Below are 21127 nucleotides of genomic sequence, written 5' to 3' on the forward strand. Positions count from 1 at the left end.
CGGCCTTCCCCTCCCCTCGCCTGCCCGACCCTCCCCCGCGGCCGGGGGGACCCAGGCCGGGCGGTGCCGGGAGAGGGGCGGCCCCGGGGCCACCGCTCCTTGTGCCGCTGCAGAGCCGGGAGCTTTGGAGCTCTGGAGCTTTGGAGCGGCGGGACGAGCGGCACAGCGCAACCCCAGCTGGGCTTTTTGTATTGGAGGGTGAGAAAACAGACTTTTCGCCAAGCAAACAAAAAGACTCGGGTGATGAAGCCAGACCGCTTCACCCCCTTCTCACGGCGTTGTGCTGCTCCTCCCGCAGCCAGAAACCGGCCGGGAGGGTGCTGGGGACACCGGAGGATCCAGGGCGGGGGGACCCACCCAGTGCCAGCTCTGCACCCCGACCACCACAGCTCGCGTGGAAACTTCTGGGATTTCGTTTCCGTTTCGCCCGGGTGGGAACGGTGCCAGGGGGTGAATGAAGGTACCTTGGGGCGGGCGGGGGAGCCCCCGGGCTCACCGCAGATCGCTGCTGGCCGGGAGCTTTTTTGGGGTTTCTGGTGGCGATGTCCTCGGGGTGCTGCGGGACATTGGCCGTGTTTTGGGACGGTGTCACGGCGAGGGGGCTCGCGTGCTGTGACGCACGGGGACAACTTGTCACGAGACTGTGGACGGTGACTCAGGGACACGGGGCGAGGTGGCGAACGGGGCGTTGGTTACATCGGCCACCCTGAGTCACCCGTGGCACTGCCGGCGGCTACAGCAAGCAGGGTGACCAGCGCAGCACCTCCATCCCTCCCCTCTGCAGCCCCTCCGGCCCCTTCCTGGGGATCCTGGTGCAGAACCCCCAGCATGGCAGCTCGGCCGGGCTGTTCTGGTCCCTGCAAAGCTGCTGGGTGCGGGTGCAGTGAAACCCACCCGTGTTTCGGGGCCGCGGGAGGCTGGAGCGGACACGGAAACGGAGAGTCTGTGTCAAACCAAGCGCTTTTCCCAGGCGGTCGCAAAGAGCTCCCTCTGTTTGTGAGCACTTTGTGGTGCCGTGGGAAAGGCTCATCACGGACCTGCCAGCCCCAGCGCTGTCGGCCGGGCAGCAGAAAAGGAGCATTAGATGTGAATTACAGCAGGGACTGAGGGCGTGTGGTGGCACTGAGGGACGCGGCTCTAAAGTAAACCCACGGCCGTGGGCAGCCCGAGCTGTCCCCAGCACAGGGGATATATGGGAGCACACCTGCACTCCCTGATGTACTGAAAACAGGCAACTCACAGCATCAGTGAGAGCTTCTGCAGCTCCCTGAACTCTTCATGGTTATATGGATGTGCCAACCATACTTTAGATCCTACCTTAGATCCTACCCCCTGCTCCGTCATTACAATTCCCCCATTTTTCCTCCCATTTTATTATTCTAGTGTTTTGGTGTTTCAGGACTTGGGGAAGGAGCAGAGATGCCTCTCAGCTTCCTCTCCCCTGTCCAGCTAGGCCTTGGATGATGCTGCAGACTGCAGTCTCTGCAGCTCCAGGACACGGATGAGGAGGAGGAAGGCGATGCTCAGGAGAAGCAGCCAGAAGAAAACCCAGTAGTGCTGTGGGAGGAAGAGCCACGGACGCCACAGTTCTGCTGCAGACCCCTTGGACCTGGGGAAAAGGTGACCAGGGACACTTGTCATCCGTGGGAGAGAGCAAATCCCACCTCCAACCCGTCTGGGGACAAGGAAGATGTTTAACAGCCCCAAACCTCACTGGCCCTTCTACAAACCCAAGAGAACAAGCCTGAGGTGGGCACGGGCAACCCACAATGCATGAGCAAAACTGAGGCACAGCGGGGTTGAGCTGAGACAGCCAAGCAACATCCCAGCCCTCTGCCCACGTGCTGGCCACCCGGGGACCACAGAGAGGCCAGCAGCCACGGAGGGATGCTGGACACACTTAGGGTGCTGCTCACGTCAGCCCATGCTGCTCTGGCTCCTCGTCCCCTGTGCTTGAGCCTCTGCCATCTGCCTCTGCCACCAACTTCCCGCTCACGGCGCTGTCCTGGCCCTGTGGCTCCAGTTCACTCCTGGGGAGGGAGAGGCCGGGGTCAGTGCTGTCCCACACGGGCCAGTGGCAGCTGCTGCCATGGCTGCCCGGCCACCCAGCAGTTACCTCTGGGTGCTGGGCCAGCGCTGGGCCCCCTCTGGCTCCGGGTCACCTGCTGGGGCTGCTCGGCTGTCAGGGCTGGCACCTGGCTGGGCACCGAAGGTGGGAGCATCAGTGGGGACACGGAGCCTGGGGACACAGCTCCTGGCTGTCCCCACCAAACACAACCTTACCAAGAGATGCTTGGGGATGACGGCGATGCTGACTCTGCGGCGGGCAGACCCCTGCAACAGAGGGGCTGGAGGTGAGCACTGTGCTTCTCACCTCCTGCTTCCCCAGCACCTCCCCAGCACCGGCCAGGGACACCACAGGACACTGCCAACTCCCACTGGAACTAAGAGGGGTAACTGGAAAGCCAGGGAAAGTCAAAGACAAGAGGTTTGTGCCTGTCATTACTGCTGAAAGCTGTCCTGGTGGGGCTGCCTAACTCCCTCCCCTACCTCTTGAGCTACAGGGGATCGGTGTCACATTCAAGCTGGTGCTAAAGAACAGCCAAGCCTGAGGCTCTCGCACTGTGGCCCTGCAATGGAAGAAGGATCTGCCTTAAGATCTCTTGCACAGGCAGCCCCCAGCTTGCTGGGCACCCTGTCTGTCTACCAATAGCCCTCCGAGGCTGCCCCTACATTTTGCCTCATCCCTGGCACTTCCAGTAGATCTTCCCTGCAGCAAGCAGCTGGCTGCAGTGGCATTGTTTGGGGACAAGTGGGTGTGTGGGGACAGCCAGTTGAGGGAGGGTGGCAGGGCATGGGGAGGCAGTGGCTCTGAGACTTGTGAACTGGGACCAGTTACCTGCTGGAAAGTTCTCTTCAGGGGGTGAGGTCTCAGCCGTGGCTCCACATCATCTGGGAGCAAAGAGAAGCCGCCTTACATCGTCCCCCAACACTAAGAAGGGGCTGATGCACAGATGGTCACAAAGCTCCCTGTCACTGAATGCTGTCCTGGCCATGTGCTCTGTGCATGACACAGGTGGTGCCCTGGGCAGGGGGACCTGGTTCTGTGCACAGCAATGGCATGTGTGGGACTTGGTGTTCAGGAACAGAGTCCTTTTTGTGCATGGGGCCCCACTGCCCTGCATTCCCAGCTGGGTTATGGCTCTTTGGCCACCAGCACCTGCTCCCACACTCATCTGCCGTTCCACTGTCCCCTCACAACTGTCATCAGCTGTTCCCTTCACCACCCCATCAGCTGTTCCCCACTACCAGTCCTCAGCTCACACCACCCATGGCTCTGTGGTGCAGGGTCACACTGACCCCTCAGAGGGACTCGGGACCAAATCCTGCCGGGTTCCTCTGTTCAAACCCTGCACAGGCCCCGGTGGCAGAGCCCACCTCACCCTGGGTCTCCGCCAGCTGCCGGTTGCGGGAGTTCTGCTGGATCAGGCGCTTCATCTCCTCCAGCTCCGCGTGCTCCCGCATGTGGTGCCGCTTCAGGTTCTCCACGTGCTGCACCATCACCTCTGCTGCTCGGCTCATCCGGGCCTCCTGCAGCCAGGCAGGATGGGGGATCAGGGCCCCCGTCTCCTAAGGAGCCAGGTCTCTGCCAGTCCCTCCCTGTGCCTGCCATGGTGCCTCCACCCAGGGACTGCAGGTGCATCCCCTTCCTGCTCCCAAGGGCAGGCAGATGGATCCCTTGCACCCTGGTAAGCGCAAACATGAGGTCAAGGCCAGCACCGTGAGGATGGACAAAGCCCAGCAAGCCCAGGGATGAGTGTCCCAGCCCGTCTGTAGCGCCCTCCATCACTGCCAGCCCTGGCTGTGCACACACCTGGTGTACAGCCCCCAGCTTCTCCGCAGCACTGGTTGCCCTCTCAACAGCCGCTGACAGCACGGCCAGGTTGTGCTGCAGTTGCTCCAGCGTCTCCTTGCAGCCTGCGTTGGCACAGGATCGGCCCAGCCTCTGTGGGAGGAAAGGATGGAGCTGCTGGAGCTGGCACTTTGAGTGGTCCAAACCCCTCTGGGGCTGGATGGTGCCAGCACGTGCCAGCCCCCTGTTCTGGTGCCCACCTACCTCCAGGGCAGCTCGGCACTGCCCCAGTTCCTCCTGGATGTTTTCCTCTGCTGCATCCCGTGCCCGTTTCTCCACCTGCACCCGTTGCTGCAGGGTGAACACATCGCAGCGAAAAGCCAGGGCCAGGTGGGCAAAGGCTGCCTGCGGGGTGGGGAGGTGAGAGGTGGGACACAGGGACAGAAGGAAAGCCACCAGGGCCATGTGCTGCTGTCCCAAGGCGCAGACAGACCTCCCAGCGTGCCACCAAATGGGGCAGTGCTAAAGATAATTAGCACTTGCCTTGCCCCAGCACCCATTAGGCTGCTGCCTGCTGGGGACAGTCCCTTGAAATGCCAGCCCGGGGAGACACATCCCCCAGGCAGCCGATAACGCATGGAAATGTTGAGCCCTCCTGGCAAGAGCACACGCCGGGCAGACGCCAGCCCTCGCTGCGGGTCCCGGCTGACAGCTGAGCCTGACTCAGCCCTGGCACTCGCAGGGAAATTATTTTTATTAGCGAGGCTCCTGCCGCCTCCCCGGCTAAGGGCACTCTTTAGCAGCTGCAGAGCACTTTGTGGGATTGCCGGGCGCACAGAGGACAGACTCATGGAAATGCAGCTGCCTCCAAATGCCAAAAGAATCTCTGGGAAAAGGTTTGTAAAGTGGCTGCCAGGGGACTGCAGTGCCTGAAGGAGCAGGGCACAGCCATGGGACTGGGAGCCAGCAAGGTGTCTGTCCTTTGTCCCCCTTGCCCAGCCCACCCATGGCCCCCAGCAGCCCTCACCTCCAGGTCCTGCTCTGTCAAAGCCACCCTGCAGAAAGAGAAGTGCTGTCAGGGATGGAGGAATCATGGGGGCTGCATGCTGAAAATGCCCTTGTTCTGCTCCCAGGGGTGCCAGCCACCACAAGAAGTGGGAAGCCAAGTGCCCATTGTGTGGACGGCAACTCTTGTGCAATGGAAAAGGAGGAAAGTCCAATCTTCTGAGCCGTGCTGTGCCCTGGGACCCGCCAGGGGTCCTGTAGCCCCTGGAGGGATGCAGGTGCTCACTGGTCTTACCTGTGCAAGCCAAGTCTGTCCAGCACTGAGAGCTCACTGGGGAGATTCAGCAGTGGCTCCTCCAGGGTTTCTGTGTCTGCAGGAAGGCAGTGGGGACACAAGAGACCACACGTGAGGGCTTTCCCTTGGCCTTCCCTCCTCCCTCTGCCTCCTCTCTTAGCAGGAGGTAGGTGCCCAGGTTTTGGAACAATCCCAATCCTTCCCTTAGGGGGGCTTTAGGTCCTCCCAGGCCAGTCTCCCCTTCCCCATGTCCCCACTAAGGGAGACAACCCTCATCAGAACATGTTCCCATGCTCGTCCCCAGCTACTTCAGATCTTCCCCTAAGGGGACCCAGCTGGGATGTGGGATGAGGACTCACCCACCTTCTTTAGTCCTGTCACTGTCCCCAGGGTGCACAGCCTGCTCCTGCACGGCCCTGCCTGGCTCCTGAGAGGCACAAAGGTGCTGTTGGAGCAAACCTCCCCCTGGTGCTGCACAGAAGATCAGCACAGAGGGGCTGGGAGGGCCTGGCTGAGCCCAAGGAACCAGGCAGGGAAGGCCCCCCCACCTGTTTCCCTCCCCTCCCTCTCACCTCACTGACCTGCTCCACGCTCTGCTCGCTCCTGGCCAAAACCCCGCTTGGGTGTCCCTGGGGACTGCTCATCCTGCCTGGGGACAGAAAGGATGGTGGGAGCTGGGTCCCCTCCCCAGCCTGACACCACTTCAGGAGAGACCCCCAAAACTGCCACTGGCACTTCTGCAGCCTGCAGGCTCCCAAGGGATGTGAGCTGGCAGGTACCCCCCAAAATATCCCTGTGGGATTTAGGGAGCTCGAGCTAAACTGGGCCAGGGCAGGGGTAGGAGGGACAGGGATCCAGTGCAGAGGGTGGGCTACAGATGATGAGGCAAATCCAGGGGATGGGGTTGGGGTCCCAGGGCTGGAAGGGGTTGCAGGTGGGTGCTGCCAGGCCAGGGGACACCCTCAGGGAGGGAGGGTGGAAAACCCACCCTTCTGACCCCATCCCCACCAGGGCTGCCCTTACCTTCATCCGGAGATGTGGGGAGCCCGGACAGCTCTGCCTGCTGCTCCCTGTGAAGGGAATCCCGGATAAACCCTAAAGAAACTCCGGAAGCATCGGCAGCATCCCACCCCTCACGTTCCCCCAGCTCCCTCGATGGGGCTGCTCCGGACCTGGGTCCTTCCCGAGCATCCTCCACAGCCTGCTCCGTCCCTGTCCCGCTCTGCCTGCCCCGGGCGAGCCGCCCCCTCCGCTCCTGCTGCTGCCGCAGAGCCCCACAGAGGACCCGCTGAAGCCGTTTCCAGCCAGCAATGAGTCACCAACCAGCCACTGCCGTACTTTGCCTCAGCAATGTCTTTTTTTTTTTTTTTTTTTTTTTTCCCTGCTCTGGCTGCCAAGCGGACCTCGCTGCGAGCCGGCCTCTTCCAGCACTATAACAAACCCAGAGCCCAGGAATCATCTCACAGCACCCCCATGGGGATGGCAGGCTCCCCTAAAAGTGCACTGGGACAGGTTTATCACCCCAAAACCCTGTCCTGGGTGCCAGGTCTGGCAGCTCTGTAGCATCCCTGCTCGCTGATGCTGGAGGCCACCAGGGATGGCAGGAGTGGGGATACAGGGGCAAAGAGCCCTCTGCAGCCCCACGCTGGAGCCCAGCACCCAACTGGGAGAGGGTTTGAACCCCTAAACTTTTTCCCCTGCCTCTGGAAAGGGCTGCAGCAGGGCTTTTCCCTCGCCTCCTGGCGAGCCTGAGAGCAGTGGCTGCAGGAGAAGGGGCCACCGTGCCAAAACGATGCTCAGTGTCCCTTGCCTGGCACTCCCATCACTGTCCCATCCTTGCTGGCACCCCGAGAGCCGCTGGGTGAGTTGTTTTGGTGCACGTACCTTCGAGGTGAGGGGCTGGGTCGGCAGCTTGTCCTCTGCCTCTGCCGCCGCCGGCGCCCCTGGGCCGGTCCCTGCGCCTCCTCCTCCCCCTGTCCCAGCGAGGTCCCTTCGAGTGGCTTCATTTGTGAAGTGCAGAGGCTCCAGGAGCAGCACACCTATCGTGAGAGACCCACATTAGCTGCGCGCAGATGGAGACCGCCTCTAAATGTTATATTTTTAAAGCGTTTTCTCACCCAGCAGGAGCTTCGAGCTCCTCTGCTTAGCGTGGAGGCATCTGTGGGAAAAGAGGTGGGGAGGCCCGCTGTGATTCAGGAGGAGGATGGTGGGATTTGGGCGGGCATGGAGCAAGGCAAATGAGAAATTCAATACAAGTCTCATTTCTGGGCAGTGCTGAGGGTGGACTTTCCTGCTTGTCACCCCAATTTCCTTCCCCCAGGGCAATCCTCATTTTGGGCTTGTGATGTGGGTCAGCTTCATGGGGGGAGCTAAATTTGCAGCCACCAACCAGTGCAGTGCAGAGTGAGAGCAACCCCCTGTTCTCCAGGCTGCAGACAGAACAATCCCCGAGCTCCCAGAGACAAATATAAAAGATTTCCAAATATAAGGGAGCTTGGACAACTCATTCAAGCTGTTTCACAACGTTTAAGGAATCAGAGAAAGATGCAAGGGGTCCACAAAGTCCCTCTCCCATCCCAGGGTGAAGTCGCTGTGCACAAGGGGCTGTCCTACAGTGACTCCTCGCAGGCTGTGCCCGTGGACATGCAGATATAGGAAAGAAAGAGAATTTTTTGTCCAGGACAGGAAACGCAGGAGAGATCTATGGAGGCAGAGAGCAGGGACTGCTTGAAGCCCCACGTGCCTGTACAAAGCCTAGGCCGAGCTCAGTCTAAGTCATCCCAGCACAAAGCAGGGCCATCACCCAGCTCTCAGTGCCTGCTCAGCTCTGATGGAGGTGTAAAAAGCAGCACTTGGCACCTGCCAAAGCCAGCCCATTTCACACCTATACGGTGGGAATTGTCGCTGACACCTCCACCCCGGGGCTCAGGCTTCCAGCCAGCAGGGATCAGGCAAACCCATCACAGCAGCGAGCATCAGAGTGCTCTGGAGGGCCGGTCCCTGCTGCAAAGTGCTCAATCCATCACAGACCCCGCAGGCTGCTGCCTTCCCCCAGCTCTGACAGCCTCACAGACACTCGCTCCGTATTTTTGTGTTACAGATGGAAAAGATACGAGACACGCAGCTGGTTTAGCATAAGGAAACCCCTGAGATGCCAGACCGGGCTCTTTCCCTCCACTCAGCCACGACCAAACGCTCCCCGGGACATCATTACCTGCCGGAACTCCTCTCAAGCAGCCGAAGGCAGATGCTGGCATCACCCAGCTCGGAGCCGGCACTCAGCCCTGCGGGGCCCCCATCGGCCCCGGGAGGGGATCGGGGGCTCGGGGCTGCTGCCGGCGGCAGAGCCTCCCCCAGGGCAGAGCCTCCCCCAGGGCAGAGCAGCCGCATCTGCGGCAGACGGAGCTGCCGGCGACGAGCCCGATGAGAGAAGGCCTTTAAAGGAGATGCGTGAGAGCGGCTGGGAGCTCCCCGCGCCGGCCAGGGCGGGCAGAGTGGTCTGCAGGTGGCCAGGAAACCTCTGCTTTTGGTGCGGGGCCAGATCCTGCACCCGCTCTGAGGAGGTGGCAGAGCTGGGAAGGACCGGGGCTGCTCCTCTGTGCCCGGTGTGTGCCGAGCAGAACAGAGCTGAGCCTCAGCATCTCCCTGGCAGGAGGTTCAGGGCAGGGTGGGGGCAGTCAGGAGAGATGGGGAATCCCCCCGTGCTTTCATGGGGGTCCCAGCACCGGGCTAAACCAGAATGGCTGATGAGGAGCCCCTGTAGCATCTTACTCGGTGATGCAGGGAAGCCCCTCTGCCCAGGAGCCCCTTCCCTCCTGCCCCTCTCAGCACCCCCACTTCCCCCCAGCCATCCCCCATTGCCCCAACCCCTTTGCTCAAATCCATCCCATCCTCTAAAGCCGCTTTCTTCCCCTAATGAGCTTACAGCGAGTCGGGCTCCATGTCCAGCACTACCAGCTGGCAGCTGCTCCCGCCCCCCCATGCCCAGGGAGCCCAGTGGACACCTTGGGGTCTGCAGACCTCTCCAGCCCTGAGAGGGCAAACAGGGAGAGCATCTCCCAGTGCCAGGGCAGGCTTGACCCAGGCTCTGACCCCCCTGCCAGAGTGAGAGCCCAGAACGCAGCCCTAGGGCTTATAAAACAGGGGGAGTGAAGGATGGACACCCTTGCAGAGTGCCCCAGCTTCCTCCCCAGGAGCAGGCAGCACATCAGGCTCCGTGGCCTCTGCTCTGGTGTCCAGGCAGGCCCAGGGCTGCTCCGTGGGGACACAGAACCAAGGACACCATGGCATTGTTCCCTCCCACACTCAGGGGAGGGCTCACAAGAGGCAATGCCCCTGCTCACAAACCACCCCGTTCAAAGAGCCTCTAAAAGCATTTGCTAAAAGCATGCAGGGATTTTTAGGCATTCTTATTTTTAAGCTAAATCGTGACTGCAATCTAGGTATCACAGAGCCTCAGGCAAGGAAAAGCAGCCCAGTTCCCCTCGCACAGACCTGTTCAGCAGGGAGGAACGAGACCCTGCAGGGAGATCTCCAGCCCAGGGGGGTGGGTGGCAGCATGTGGCTGCGGGCTCTGCCTTTGTCCCCTGTCCTTCCAGCGAGGTCCCTCACAGCAGCATCTCCCGAGGCACCTGAAGCTGAGCTAAACTCAGATCAGAGCGAGTGTGGTCATCTGGATTATTCACTTCTTGGAAGAAAGCTGCTCAGACTGACACTGACTGCTGCCACTGATGTGGCAAGCGTGATTTACAGGTCTGTGCAGGAGCCCAACCACAAGACAGAGCTCCAGCCCTCCCTCAAATTCAGCTTTCTGTGGCCCTGGCTTCCCTAGCCGACAGGGACCTGGCAGCCACCAGGCTGCCCACGAGAGAACACCATTCTTGTCTTATGATTAAAAGGTTGCCAGAAAACAAACAAGCAAACAAACAAAAAAAACCCTAAAAAACAACAAACAAGAAGGAAAATTGCTATTTCTTTTTATTCAGTTTTAAATCCCAAGTGGAAAAAAATAAATATTGCTGAGCCTCCCCCAGAGCAGTTCAGCCTCACATTTGGGTGTCACAGCCCCCAGGTTTCCAGGCAGAACTGCATCAGCATGTTGGGAATTACACGTGAGACGATCAGGCTGCCACTGGACACAGTCACCTCCAGGGACAAGTGGGGTGACCCCTGGCACTGCAAGAGCAGACACAGCAACAATCTGGAGCTCCTGTTTGGAGAGGGGCAGCCCCTTTGGGGATGGATACAGGCCATTTGCAGGAAAGCCACTGAGTTTCAGCCCCTTCCAACAAGGTGCTACATGGCCCATGGCTCCTGAATGGCTCTGATGTCTGGTGTTTAACACTCACAGACCCCACACCCCAAAAAGTCTCTCTGCTCCCTGGCCACAGCCCCATGAAGGCCCCTGGGGAGTGAAGGAATCATCTTGTCATGAAACTGGTTCCAAAATCCCTGTGGAGGGTGTGGAAGCAGCAGAGTGGACAGATAACCATGCAATTGCATATGAGGAATCTCCTTCAAAAAACCCCAAGAACTACTAGGCCAAAAAGGGAATTCCCTGTGTAATGTGAAGTAAAACTCTAAAAAGAGAAGAGGAAGCAGGTAAGGAACCACTGCCAAATATAACAAATAAACTGGCTGAAAATCACATGCTGCCTTCTACCTCCAGCCTAGGAAAGGTCTCAGACAAAGCTTCAGACCATTCCCTTCACCATCACTGCTCTTAAATCAGGACAAGGACAGAGCCAGTCCTGGCACTCCCACCACCCTTGGCCAAGGTTCTGCTGAACTATAAAATGACTGATGTTTTATGCTGCATGCATTTCTCTGCGCTGTTCAGGATGGATTTTAAAGTTCTTGGAAGGGTCAAGAGGAGTCAAAAGTAAAGTTTTCTGTGCAGGTGCTGCCATATAAACAAGCAGTCTTCCACCAGCATGTGCAGTGTCCCCAGGGTTTGCTCCCAGCTCTCCTTACATGATTGTTATCTGCATGAACACCTCAGAGGAACCCACAGCACACTATAAGCTGCAGCCAAGAGCAAAACCAGGGATAAGAAGGCTCTTGCCACAAGCCAGTGGTCATGTCCATGTGACCACAGCCACAGCCAGACAGAGCACTGGGGACAATGACACTGAGGTCACTTGGTGGAAGCTCTGCAAGGAAACTGCAAAGATCAGAGCCTGCTACCTAATAAAGCCAGAAGAGCAGGCTTAGACCTTGATGATCGTGGCACAATTTCTATTTATGTCGTATTTTGGGCAGCCCTACAATAGCTTCACTATACTCAGCCACTAACACACTGGAATGCAAACACATCAACAATCTGGCTCCCTGGAGGTTTCTATCCTCCAGCTAATGCGGACTTTGAAGCCTCATCAGTCCAGTGTCACCTAAAATAGCTCAGGAGATTCTTATACAAAGAAATCTGTGCTCTCAGCCTTAAGAGCGTCACCTAATGCTTCAGAGTTTCCTTCCTCTGGCTTGGATCTAAACATTATTGAGCTAACCTGAGGCAGCCACAGATCACACCTGCATGTTATAATGCTCCTTCTCCCTTTGTAGATGTTTATGGATTTTTAAATAGCTCCTGAAGTATGCAATGCTTCAAAACCTCCACTGAAACCCTAGCTCTACCTGCCTGAATCTCCACTCTCTCCCAACTTTTTCTTCTCAGTTCTCAGACCAGGAGGTGCCTAGATGAAGTTTCCAGTGGGTACTTTCCAGAGTCATGCCATACAAGCACTTTCTATTAGGGCAATGAGTGTCATCATCACCAGAAATGTGTCACACACAGCAGGGCCCCTCACAGGCCAGGCAAACAGGAAAGAAAGGTGGACTTAAAGCAGAACGCTCAAAATTTCCAGCTAAATCCCACTCTCCTACACCCAGAGATCTGTAAATCCCAGCAGATCAGATACACAAAGCAGCAGCCCAGCCTGCACCACTCCAAAACCAGCTTGGCTGTTGAGGAGGAATGTGGATGTGTATGGAACTCGTGCCTTGGAATGAGCTGAGGTAAAATCAAGATAGTGAACTAACTCCAGAATTAGCAACTTCATGCAGCCTCAACCAATGTCTGTGGTGTGTTTTGGGCTCTAAGAACTCAGGACCTGAAGTCCTCCATGGGTTGTGACCTGCCTGGTCACCTTGTTGAGTGTAGCAGGCCCGAGGGAGAACAGATACAGAAACCCCTGAAAACACATTAATTGCTCAACCAAGACCCCTCCAAGCCCCAGGGAGTGTGGGGGGCTGAGATGGCACTGCCCAGCAAGAGCCCCCTCACAACCAGGTGCTGGGGGAGCCCTGGGCACTGTGGGGAACAGACCCCCCTGGCAGGGTCCCACCTCACCAGGGGGAAGCCAGTGAGGGGTGGCTGTGGCTGCTGCTGTGCAATGAGTGTCCTCCACGCAAGGAAGCTGTCACCTCACCAGCCCTTTTGGTGGTCACCTGAGAAAAGACAAAAATTAAGAAGAGGAAAGCCCCTGTCACAACACTGCACACCTCTGGTCCCTTCTGGTTCCCCACCCCTGGGGTGGCCCAGGGTGCAGAGTCTGCCATCCCCCATGACAGCGAGAGGAATGAGGGATTTGTCTTTACAAACGAGCTGTGGGTCTGCTGGTAGATAAAACCAGCACTGAGAGATAAAAGAAACAATGGGAAGGATTCCACTGACTGATGAATGGAATAACAGATATTTGCCTTTACAAACAAACTGTAGGTTTGCTGATAAATGAAATTGGATATTGAAAGATGAATGAAACAATGGGTAAAAACAAGAATTCTGTAAGAATTAAAAATTAAAAGAGAGGGTTAGACATTAGAGGGGAATGTTACATACCAGGGGTTTGGGAAGTCTGTACCTCTCAAGCACCTCAGCCAATGGGGAAAGAGAGAGGGAAATGCAAATAGGAAATTAGGATAAAAAGGGAGGCTGTGTCCTCCAAAAATCTGAGAGATCCCAGGGGAATGCCCCATTGACTCTTCCTTTATTCGAATAAAGCAAAAGGACTCCTCTGTCTCCTTTCTGGACTCTCCTCTGGTGTTTGTGGCTTAATTCTCCTGACAATAGGGACCCCTGTCCCCACCTCACCTGGCCCCTTCCAGCACAGCCTGCAGTGATTTCTTCAGTGCTGCATTGCTCCGATCCAGGACAGCAGCCAGACTGCTCCGCTGAGCTGGGGTCACCTGGGATGGAGACAGCACGAGCTCAGGGCACTGCCCTGCCAGGAGCCCACCTGAGACCTCTGGGCCAGGTCTCAGGAGCTGCAGGAGCTGAGCCTGGCCTGGCTCACCTGGCTCTGATGCACCGTGAGCACAGCTGTCACCAGCTTGGCAAAACTCAGGGACGTGGCAAAGGCTGGGGCCTGCTGGCACAGAGTCAGCACCAGGAGATCCAAGAGCTCAGGGGGCAGCACCTCCTGGAAAAGACACAGGAGCAGGTAGGAGAGTGGGTCCTTGCTCCAGCACTGCTGGAGACATCAATGAAACCCGTGGGACAAGGAAACCTCACCTGCCGCCCCAGCACAGCCTGCAGCACTGGCAGGAGTTTCTCTGACAAAGGCACCTCCAGGACTTGGCTGGAAGGACAGTGAAGAGGAAAGGTGCTGCTCCACGGCCTTGCTGGTGCTCCCAAATGGCTGCTGCCACCTGGACCCATCCAGGTGAGGCCAAAGCAGAGCTGTCAGCCCTGTAACCCCTCACCTTAGCACCAGCTGCACAGAGTGGGGCTCCAGGCACTCCTCCACGAGCTCGCACATCAGCTTGGTCTGCTCAGCCCCTGCAAAGGCAAAGCAGCAGGGGAGAGCCTCCAGAAGCAGCCAAATCCATGGGGATGTGCCTGGCCCTTCCTGGCACCCCTTCACAGGAGTATGTCCCAGTCAGGATAGGTAGAAACCATGCAGTGCCCCCTTCTACTGCTCAGGATAATCCTGCTTCCTTTGCCCAGCTGTAGCAAGGGTTTAAACAGCAGCAGTCTCTGGGAAAAGGGGATACTACTGTGCCAGGGGTTCACTCTCTCCTCACACCAGCACAGCCACCCTGGGGCAGCTCTGGCCTGAGCATTAGGAGCCCTCGGGAGCCCTCCAATCACGGAGGTATGGGGACTGTCCTTTGGGAAAAAAGAAGCCAGAAGCCAGCCTAGCCAACTCTCCCACTCCATCTCAGGCATCTGTAAACCCATTTCCCATCCCAACCTCCAAGTGCTCACCTGCCCAGAAAGAACCAGCCCCACACCTCCATGGTTCCTAACACCTATCCCATGGGACAAATGCCTCCCAGGAGACAGCACTCTGCAGCTGGAGCACCTCCCCAGCTCCCAGAAGCAGCCACACCTCCCACCAGCCCAGCACACCTTCCCCTGGCTCCTGCAGCACCGCAGCCACCAGCACACGGCAGAAGGAGTGGGAATACTTGGAGCAAAACGAAGTGAGGGCAGCCATGAGATGTCGGGAAGGTGGCTGGGTGAGGGACAGGACCTAGGGACAGAAAAGGCAGGAGGTGGGGACAGTGGAGAGGGAAACAGGGAGCAGGAAACCTCCTCTGCCCTGGCACGTACTCGCCTGAGGAAGAGCTGCTCTGCCAGGATGGCAGCGCTGGTGTAGCTGAGGTCAGGGGTCAGAGCCAGCAGCCAGCCACAGAAACGCACCAGGGAGGGCTCTGGGCACGTGGAGAGCTGGAGGAAGGAGCACAGCCCCTCGAGCTGGGGATGGCAGAGGGGATGGGACATTAGGGACAGCAGCTGAGCCCCTGCAGCAGCTGCAGCAGGGATGCTGGGGCTCACCTGGATGGGGGAGCAGTTGTTCAGGATGCTCAGCTCAGGTGGGGTGCGCAGCTCGGAGTGCTGGAGGGAAACACTGAGTAATGCATCAAATAAACCAAGCCACAAAATGCAGCTCCAGGGCTTCTCCCTTCCCCCAAGTCTGTCAGTGTTGAGCCCACAGGCAGCCCCTCACACCTGCCAGGTGCAGGCAGGTGTCTGTATCCCAAGCCCAGAGGAAGTGCCAACAGGGCTTTTTATCCCCATCCAGCTGGCTCTGTGAAATCCACCTCCTTTTCCAACCCTCCCAAGGCCCTGGCATGACCCTGTTTAGAGCATCAGCTCCAGGAGAGAGACAGAAGCAACCACTTACACTGGACTCCTGCAGCAGCAGCATTTTCAGCCCCTGTCCATGCACCTGAGGGAAATGAGATGAAGGAATGGGAGTCAGGCCTCTGATCAGGTAAAGGCTCACTGCCTGGAAGGGGACAGCACACCCTACACACAGTACCTGGACAAAGGACTGCACCTCTGCTGCCAGCTCTGTCTGGGAAATCTTCCTGAGCTCCCCAGCTGCATCCTGCTGGGAGCTGTCAGGAGCAGCCTTGTCTGTGCTCTGAGCAGATGTGTCCCCTGAAGGCTCCTCGGGCACCTCCTCTTGCACCCCTGCCACATCTCCACATTCCTGGGGGCCCAGGGGCTCAAATGCCACCTCCTCCAGCAACAACCTCTTCCCCTCTCTCTCACTGTCCAACTCCAGGCTCTCCTCCAGCACTTTCTTGCGCTTCCCACTTTGAGGCACAGAGTCAGGGGCAACAGGCTGCTTGCTGAAGCACCAGTTCAATTTTCTTTGCCCCTCTGGTTTCTTCTGGGTAATTTTCTGGCACAGGCCTCTAAGCTGCTGCTGGCATGTGGAAGACAGGGCAGTGGGAAGTGAGGGGCCCTCCTCTGCCCTTGGTCCCCGCCGGAGCAGATCCCCCAGTGCCTGCACCCAGGGATCCACATGGGAATCCTGTTCCAAGGCCTGGAGCAGCCGGTGAAGGCAGTCCCCTGGCACTGCATCCTGCACCACGAGGAGCAGGGAGAAGAGGTTTCTCTGGCACAAGACGGGCAGCAGCAGCAGCCGTGGCTTGCTGGAAAAGGAGAGGTGAGTGGTCAGAGCAAATCCCCCCGTTCTGACTCCAACCTGCCCCGTGGAGCAGAGTCCCACAGCACTTGCAAGCAAGAGGAGGAGGCAGCTAATGCCTTCACCAGCCCTTGCAGACACAGGCTGGGACACCAGGGGGTCACTGCTATGATCCCAACTTCATGTACGGACCGCTGCACCGGGGGAAGCGGATGTGCTCTCCCAAATTATGCACCTGACACCCAAAACACCGAGTTTTAGAAATGTATCCAACTCACACAGCCAGGGTGTCATTCGGCTCCTCCAGCGAGGGCTCCTCGGCGCACAGGGCTGCGGTGAGAGCCTGCCAGGGGAACGCCTGCCCCGGTCCCTGGCGGGGCTGGCCCCGCTGCAGCATCCGCAGCGCGGCCATCGCCCCGGCGGGGCCGGAGCACAGAGCGTGGAGCAGCAGCCGGCACGGCCCGGGGCAGAGCTCCAGCCAGGGCGGGCACCGGGGCTCCATCGCTGCAGCAGGGACTGCACAGCCGCCTGCGAGACACGGGGAGACCGGACCTGGTCACACACACGGGGCACAGCCGGACACGGGGCACGGACACGGGGCACAGCCGGACACGGGGCACGGACACGGGGCACAGCCGGACCGGGTCACACGCACAGGGCACAGCCGGACATGGGACACACACAAGGTGGAGAGCGCACACGGGTCACACCCGGGACAGCCGGACGCGGTCACACCGGCGAGAACCAGACATGGGTCACACTCGGGAGGCACCGGACGACCACGACCTGCTCGGCACCGACCCCGGCACCAACTTCGGGAGCTGCCTTTACCCGCCCTGCCCACCCGAGGATCCGGGAGCACCGGGAGTCCCTCCGTGCCCTCCAACACCCCCCTTCTCTGGCAGCCCCAGCTCAACCCCGCTGCCCTCCCGGGGGGCGCTGCTGGTGGGGCTCCCCCGGCCCCATGCACTGCCGCGGTCACTGCTGTGCCCAGGAACCGCCGCCCGCTCCCGGGCAGTGCCGAGCACACTCCCGGTGTCACCGCACGCTCACTCCCGGGTGTCACCGCTCACTCCCGGTGTCACCGCTCACTCACTCTCGGGCAGTCCCGGGCTCCCTCCCCGGTCTCACCACACGCTTCCTCCCGGCTGTCACCGCTCATTCCCGGTGTCACCGCACGATCCCTCCCCGGGTCTCCCCGCGCTCTCCCCCGGCCCCGAGGAGCCCCTTCCGGTCCCGCCCCCGGGAAACGCAAACCGACCGCGCGCAAAGGAGCTCGTTATGCAAATATCCCTTAAATTCCAACCCAAAGACCGCCTTTCCCCCCCACCCCGAGGGTGCATCCCCCAGCCCACAGATGATAAGACTCCCGGAAGCGTGGCGTTACACAACCCGTTTTATTCGTTATTCCCGGATTTGGTTAAAAAGAGTTTAAAACAGTGTCCCCCTGCTGCCCACCCCCCCCCCCCAGCCCGGCCTGTGGATGTCAGACCCCCCCGCTACCTCCCAGCACCCAGGCCACAGCACCCGTGGGTCCCTATGGGCGCAGAGTGGGCACCAGGGCAGGAGCAGGGGAGCTGTGCCCTGAGTCTTCCTCGGCGCACCCATAAATTACAGACTGCTTCCCCATCCCACCCCATCCCACGGCTGGAACCACTCCAAAACAATGGCTGGAGACAAAAGCAGACCCTTCCACCGGCCACCAGCAGCACCCAGGCACAGCGTGGCCCCGGATGGCTCAGTCGGAATCGCTCAAGTCAACGACCAGCAACTCGTGGAGATAACTTGCGTAAACATGATCTGTATCCAGCATGGCCAGGGTGAGAGCCCAGTCATACTCCTCATCCTCCTCGTCAGAGCTGTCCGAGGAAGAAGGGATGAACACCTGCAGCAGAGGAGGGAGGATGAGCCGCAGCCTCCCGGTGCCCAGCCCAGCCCAGCCCCGGGATGTACCACCCCACTTACCGCAGGCACCCTCGGCTGCCGCCGTCTGTGCCGCTGCAGCTGCGGGACAGGCTGCTCGTGCAGGTAGATGCACTCTGATCTGAAAGGGCAGTGGCCACGGACGAAGAATTTGCATCTGATTTTCCTGTGGGATTCCAAGCATGGTTGTGAGCGTAGCTCTGAGAGCAGCACAGAGCCCACAGCCCTGCCACCCCCGCAGCAGTGCCATGCACTCACCCTGTCCGTTCCTTGAAGTTTTTGATGAGCTTCTCCTTTTCACCCACATCTGAGATCCAGTATTTGTGGGGGATGTAGTAACTGGAGGTGATCCGGCACTCTGGGCAGGCCCTGGATGAGGGTGATGGGTGCAGTTGGGTGTCCCAAGAAGGGAGCAGGGAGCATGGGCTCAGCACCCACACTGGGTGGTTCTGCTGCCCTGGCCTCATCCAGCACCCCCATACCCATCACCCCTCTGAAGCGCCTGTTCCCGAAGGAAAGTCACGCCAATCCCAAAGCCACATCACCAGACCCAAGGAATAATTTCAGGGCACAGAAGGGGGAACAATGACCACCCTGCCACGTCCCCATCCCCACTCACTTTATGACGGTGTTCTGGAAGTCCCGGCTGCGCCGCCACTTGCGGATGCACCCCACACAGTACGCGTGGCTGCAGTTCGGGAGGATCCCAAAGAGCCGCTCCTCTGGCAGTGCCTTCTCGTACACCCTGTCCATGCAGATCCCACACACTATGGCCTCGCTCTGGGCTCTCAGCTCTGCGGTGGTGACCAGGGCTGCCACAGCATCTGGCTCTGCAGGGACCTGCAAGCAGAGCAGCACAGCATGGCAACCCCCTGGCTCTGTCACTGCCCTGGCCTTGGGGAACACCACAGGGTGACAGGGAGTGCCCAGCCACAGGAGACCCCAAACCCACCTTTGCAGGGCCAGTCGCTGTCTCCAAAACTGCCTCTCTGTGGTCAGAGGATCCTGGATCTAGTCCTTGTGGTTGGAAGTCTGCAGGAGGAGAGTTCTTAGAAGGAAAAAGCTCAGAGAGCTGGGCAGGCTGCTCAGAGAGTGCAGCTTCAGCAGTGTTAGTCCCTATACCGGAGAGCTCTCCACAGCCCCAGCATGGCCCAGGCCTGGGTCATAGGCAGAAACATGCAGAGGCTATTTCACCATAACCACCCCAGTGGTCCCCTGGGCAGCCTGTCACCTACCTGAGGCAGCCTGAGCTTTTGCGGGGACAAGTATTCTGATGGCCCCACAGGGGATGTTGCCAAGTACTGGGATGTTCTTGTCTTTTTCTTCCACTTCGACGTTCACTTTGGGGAACTTGAAGGCCATACACCTCATGCAGTGGGCAGGGTGGACCGAGGTGCACTGTGCCTGGTCCATGGCTGTAGGGTCAGTACCAGGCTCCTGGCTGCTGGGGCGATGGGACGTGAGACCATATTGGGTCCCTACTGGTGCTGGCTCCTCCTGGGCGTGCTGGTAGCTGGAGGAGCCCAGGGACAGAGACAGAGGGTCCCATCAGTCCAGTATGACTCCTCTTGGCTCCCAGCCCATCCTCATGGTATCACAGTCCTTCCTTACCTGCACTGCTCTCCAAAACGGCAAAACCCACTCTGGAAGTACCTGCAGACCTGGGCTGTTTTTTCGCCATGTGAGAAGCGGCAGCTCGGGCCCCACCGACAGGATCCACGGGCAAAATCCCTGTTAGCCAGAGGAGTCACATGGCTGGGGTCAGACCGTGCTCCAGCCCTGCCCTAGCATCCCCCCCAGTACCAACTATGTTTGGGTGGGGACATATTTTGGAAAACCCCCTGTCTGGGCTCAGGAGTCCTTGTCAAGGGCAGAACGAGGGGGATCCAGGGTCCTCCCAGCCCCATCTAGCCTAATCTCCCGCTTAATTGCAATGCAAAGGAAGCCCGGGACCGGGAGTGTTTGGAGGCCTTCCTGGGGACTGGGAGAGCGGGGGTACCGAGGGCTGGGGCAGGGAGAAGGGCAGGAGCCCTTGGCTGGGGCTGGCAGGAAGGGGAGTCTGGCTGCAGCGCTGCCGCCGATCCCCAGCTCCGGAGGGGGGATGGGGAAATGGGGAGGGTGGATCACGGCCATCCCAATCCACTCCCTACCCGCGCAGCGAGGTGCCCCATCTCCAGCCTTTCCCCCAAAAAAGCTGCTCCCAGTCACCCCATCCTCAAGCCATTACCTGCACAGGGGTCTCACACAGCTTGTCTCGGTCCTTGACGGCCCAGATGCCATCTCCGAGCCTGCCTCTACCTCTTCCCCAGCAGCAAAGAGGGCTGGGCCACCTCCCAGGGCTATTTATGTCCTCAGTGAGTCCCGGGTCCTAGTAGCCAGGGACACGTGTTTTGGGCGGAGGACAAGCCCAGGCTAGCTGATAGCACCCAGTCGCTGAGCACGGTTTACACTCAGTCAAGGACTTTGTATCTCCTGCTGCTCCTGCCGTGAAGAGCCTGGATGGGGGCATCACTCCACCGTACATCACTAAATTCTCTATATTCTAATTCTTTTATCATTACGATTTTCCCTTCTTTTTCAGTCCTATTAAACTGTCTTTAACTCAGCCTGTGGATTTCACTGTTTTCTCAGTTCTCTCCCCCATCACACCGGGAACGGAGAGAGTGAACAGCTGGATGATGTTTCACTGCCTGTTGGGGTAACCACACAGGGTCCCCAGCCGTGTCCCCTGGGCCCCTGCCCAGCAGCACCACGGCTCCACGTGCCTCCAGCTGCATGGGGGAGGCAGGGAGCCATAGAACAGCTGCCTTCAGGGCAATCAAGCCCGGCACGGGGCAGCCTGGGGCGTCTCCAGCTCCTCCTTACAAATTCTCAGGTGCTTTACCACAGCCAAGGGCAGCGCCAAGTGCCAGCACTTGACCCCGCTAGAGCTCATTGTTCCCTTTATCGCGGTGTTTTCAGCTCATTTCCAGCTCCACCCGCAGCATTTGGGGTAGAAAGCATCCACCTCTGAGGCTGGGATCCTGCTCAGGACTGACTCTTTCTGCTGCTTTAGGTTTGCAGGCAAGAAAACCACAGCAGGTCCGAAATCTGAGAATTAAGAGCTCCAGGAATAATGGCAAATCCCTGGAAATCACAGCAAATCCCATTGCCTCGGCTGGAAATCCTCCC

The 21127-nt window shown here is 58.9% G+C and overlaps 3 protein-coding genes and 1 long non-coding RNA gene across 10 annotated transcripts; 1 reads left to right on the forward strand and 3 right to left on the reverse strand.

Annotated features, from left to right (window-relative positions):
- Positions 1–82: 82 nt before the first annotated feature.
- On the forward strand, positions 83–1537 carry LOC148220929 (uncharacterized). The gene is made up of 3 exons (XR_015808776.1): positions 83–198; positions 299–460; positions 1400–1537. It is a non-coding gene; the product is annotated as an uncharacterized LOC148220929 (long non-coding RNA).
- LOC148220930 (inositol 1,4,5-triphosphate receptor associated 2-like) lies at positions 1237–12606 on the reverse strand. 4 transcript variants are annotated; one of them, XM_088180560.1, is made up of 15 exons: positions 12502–12606; positions 7038–7192; positions 6177–6223; positions 5735–5802; positions 5517–5580; positions 5154–5229; positions 4881–4908; positions 4118–4258; positions 3875–4006; positions 3444–3591; positions 2900–2952; positions 2284–2334; positions 2117–2199; positions 1917–2030; positions 1237–1609 (listed from the first exon to the last, which is right to left on the reverse strand). In XM_088180560.1, exons 2-15 carry the CDS (start codon positions 7157–7159, stop codon positions 1450–1452), a joined length of 1287 nt encoding a protein of 428 aa, XP_088036686.1. In that variant the 5' UTR covers positions 7160–7192; positions 12502–12606; the 3' UTR covers positions 1237–1449. The 4 variants fall into 4 exon arrangements, with proteins under 4 accessions (XP_088036686.1, XP_088036687.1, XP_088036689.1 ...); XM_088180561.1 differs by lacking the exon at positions 12502–12606 and adding an exon at positions 9079–9093; XM_088180563.1 differs by lacking the exons at positions 7038–7192; positions 12502–12606 and adding an exon at positions 6326–6478.
- FANCE (FA complementation group E) lies at positions 10107–17225 on the reverse strand. Of its 4 annotated transcripts, XM_014872588.2 has the most exons (12): positions 17165–17225; positions 16312–16561; positions 15419–16040; positions 15281–15325; positions 14932–14991; positions 14707–14850; positions 14503–14626; positions 13854–13929; positions 13663–13729; positions 13445–13570; positions 13243–13337; positions 10107–12599 (listed from the first exon to the last, which is right to left on the reverse strand). In XM_014872588.2, exons 1-12 carry the CDS (start codon positions 17193–17195, stop codon positions 12596–12598), a joined length of 1644 nt encoding a protein of 547 aa, XP_014728074.2. In that variant the 5' UTR covers positions 17196–17225; the 3' UTR covers positions 10107–12595. The 4 variants fall into 4 exon arrangements, 3 of the variants coding, with proteins under 3 accessions (XP_014728074.2, XP_088036684.1, XP_088036685.1); XM_088180558.1 differs by having other exon boundaries at positions 10107–13337; XM_088180559.1 differs by lacking the exon at positions 17165–17225 and having other exon boundaries at positions 10107–13337; positions 16314–16342.
- Positions 17226–17513: 288 nt separating this feature from the next.
- LOC106850923 (uncharacterized) lies at positions 17514–21093 on the reverse strand. The gene is made up of 8 exons (XM_014872587.2): positions 20184–21093; positions 19568–19687; positions 19192–19469; positions 18909–18988; positions 18576–18796; positions 18215–18325; positions 17999–18122; positions 17514–17918 (listed from the first exon to the last, which is right to left on the reverse strand). The coding sequence occupies exons 1-8, from the start codon at positions 20234–20236 to the stop codon at positions 17772–17774; spliced, it is 1134 nt and encodes a 377-aa protein (XP_014728073.2). The 5' UTR covers positions 20237–21093; the 3' UTR covers positions 17514–17771.
- Positions 21094–21127: the final 34 nt, after the last annotated feature.

This window comes from Sturnus vulgaris, chromosome 29 (assembly GCF_052056855.1).
Source record: "Sturnus vulgaris isolate bStuVul1 chromosome 29, bStuVul1.hap1, whole genome shotgun sequence".
NCBI lineage: Eukaryota > Metazoa > Chordata > Aves > Passeriformes > Sturnidae > Sturnus > Sturnus vulgaris.

What these genes read in the sequence shown, in the direction of transcription:
- LOC106850923 (XM_014872587.2), bottom strand. Translation starts at nt 20,236, where the DNA reads ATGGCATCTGGGCCGTCAAGGACCGAGACAAGCTGTGTGAGACCCCTG. An exon ending in CGTTTTGGAGAGCAGTGCAG is followed by an intron (nt 19,470 to 19,567) that starts GTAAGGAAGGAC and finishes GGGCTCCTCCAG; the next exon opens with CTACCAGCACGCCCAGGAGG. An exon ending in AAAAGCTCAGGCTGCCTCAG is followed by an intron (nt 18,989 to 19,191) that starts GTAGGTGACAGG and finishes CTCCTCCTGCAG; the next exon opens with ACTTCCAACCACAAGGACTA.
- FANCE (XM_014872588.2), bottom strand. Translation starts at nt 17,195, where the DNA reads ATGAGCGGTGACAGCCGGGAGGAAGCGTGTG. An exon ending in AGGCTGTGCTGGGGCGGCAG is followed by an intron (nt 13,571 to 13,662) that starts GTGAGGTTTCCT and finishes TGTCTTTTCCAG; the next exon opens with GAGGTGCTGCCCCCTGAGCT. An exon ending in TCACGGTGCATCAGAGCCAG is followed by an intron (nt 13,338 to 13,444) that starts GTGAGCCAGGCC and finishes TCTCCATCCCAG; the next exon opens with GTGACCCCAGCTCAGCGGAG.
- LOC148220930 (XM_088180560.1), bottom strand. Translation starts at nt 7,159, where the DNA reads ATGAAGCCACTCGAAGGGACCTCGCTGGGACAGGGGGAGGAGGAGGCG. An exon ending in CCCAGCCCCTCACCTCGAAG is followed by an intron (nt 6,224 to 7,037) that starts GTACGTGCACCA and finishes TTCCCTTCACAG; the next exon opens with GGAGCAGCAGGCAGAGCTGT. An exon ending in TGAAGAGAACTTTCCAGCAG is followed by an intron (nt 2,335 to 2,899) that starts GTAACTGGTCCC and finishes CCTCTGTTGCAG; the next exon opens with GGGTCTGCCCGCCGCAGAGT.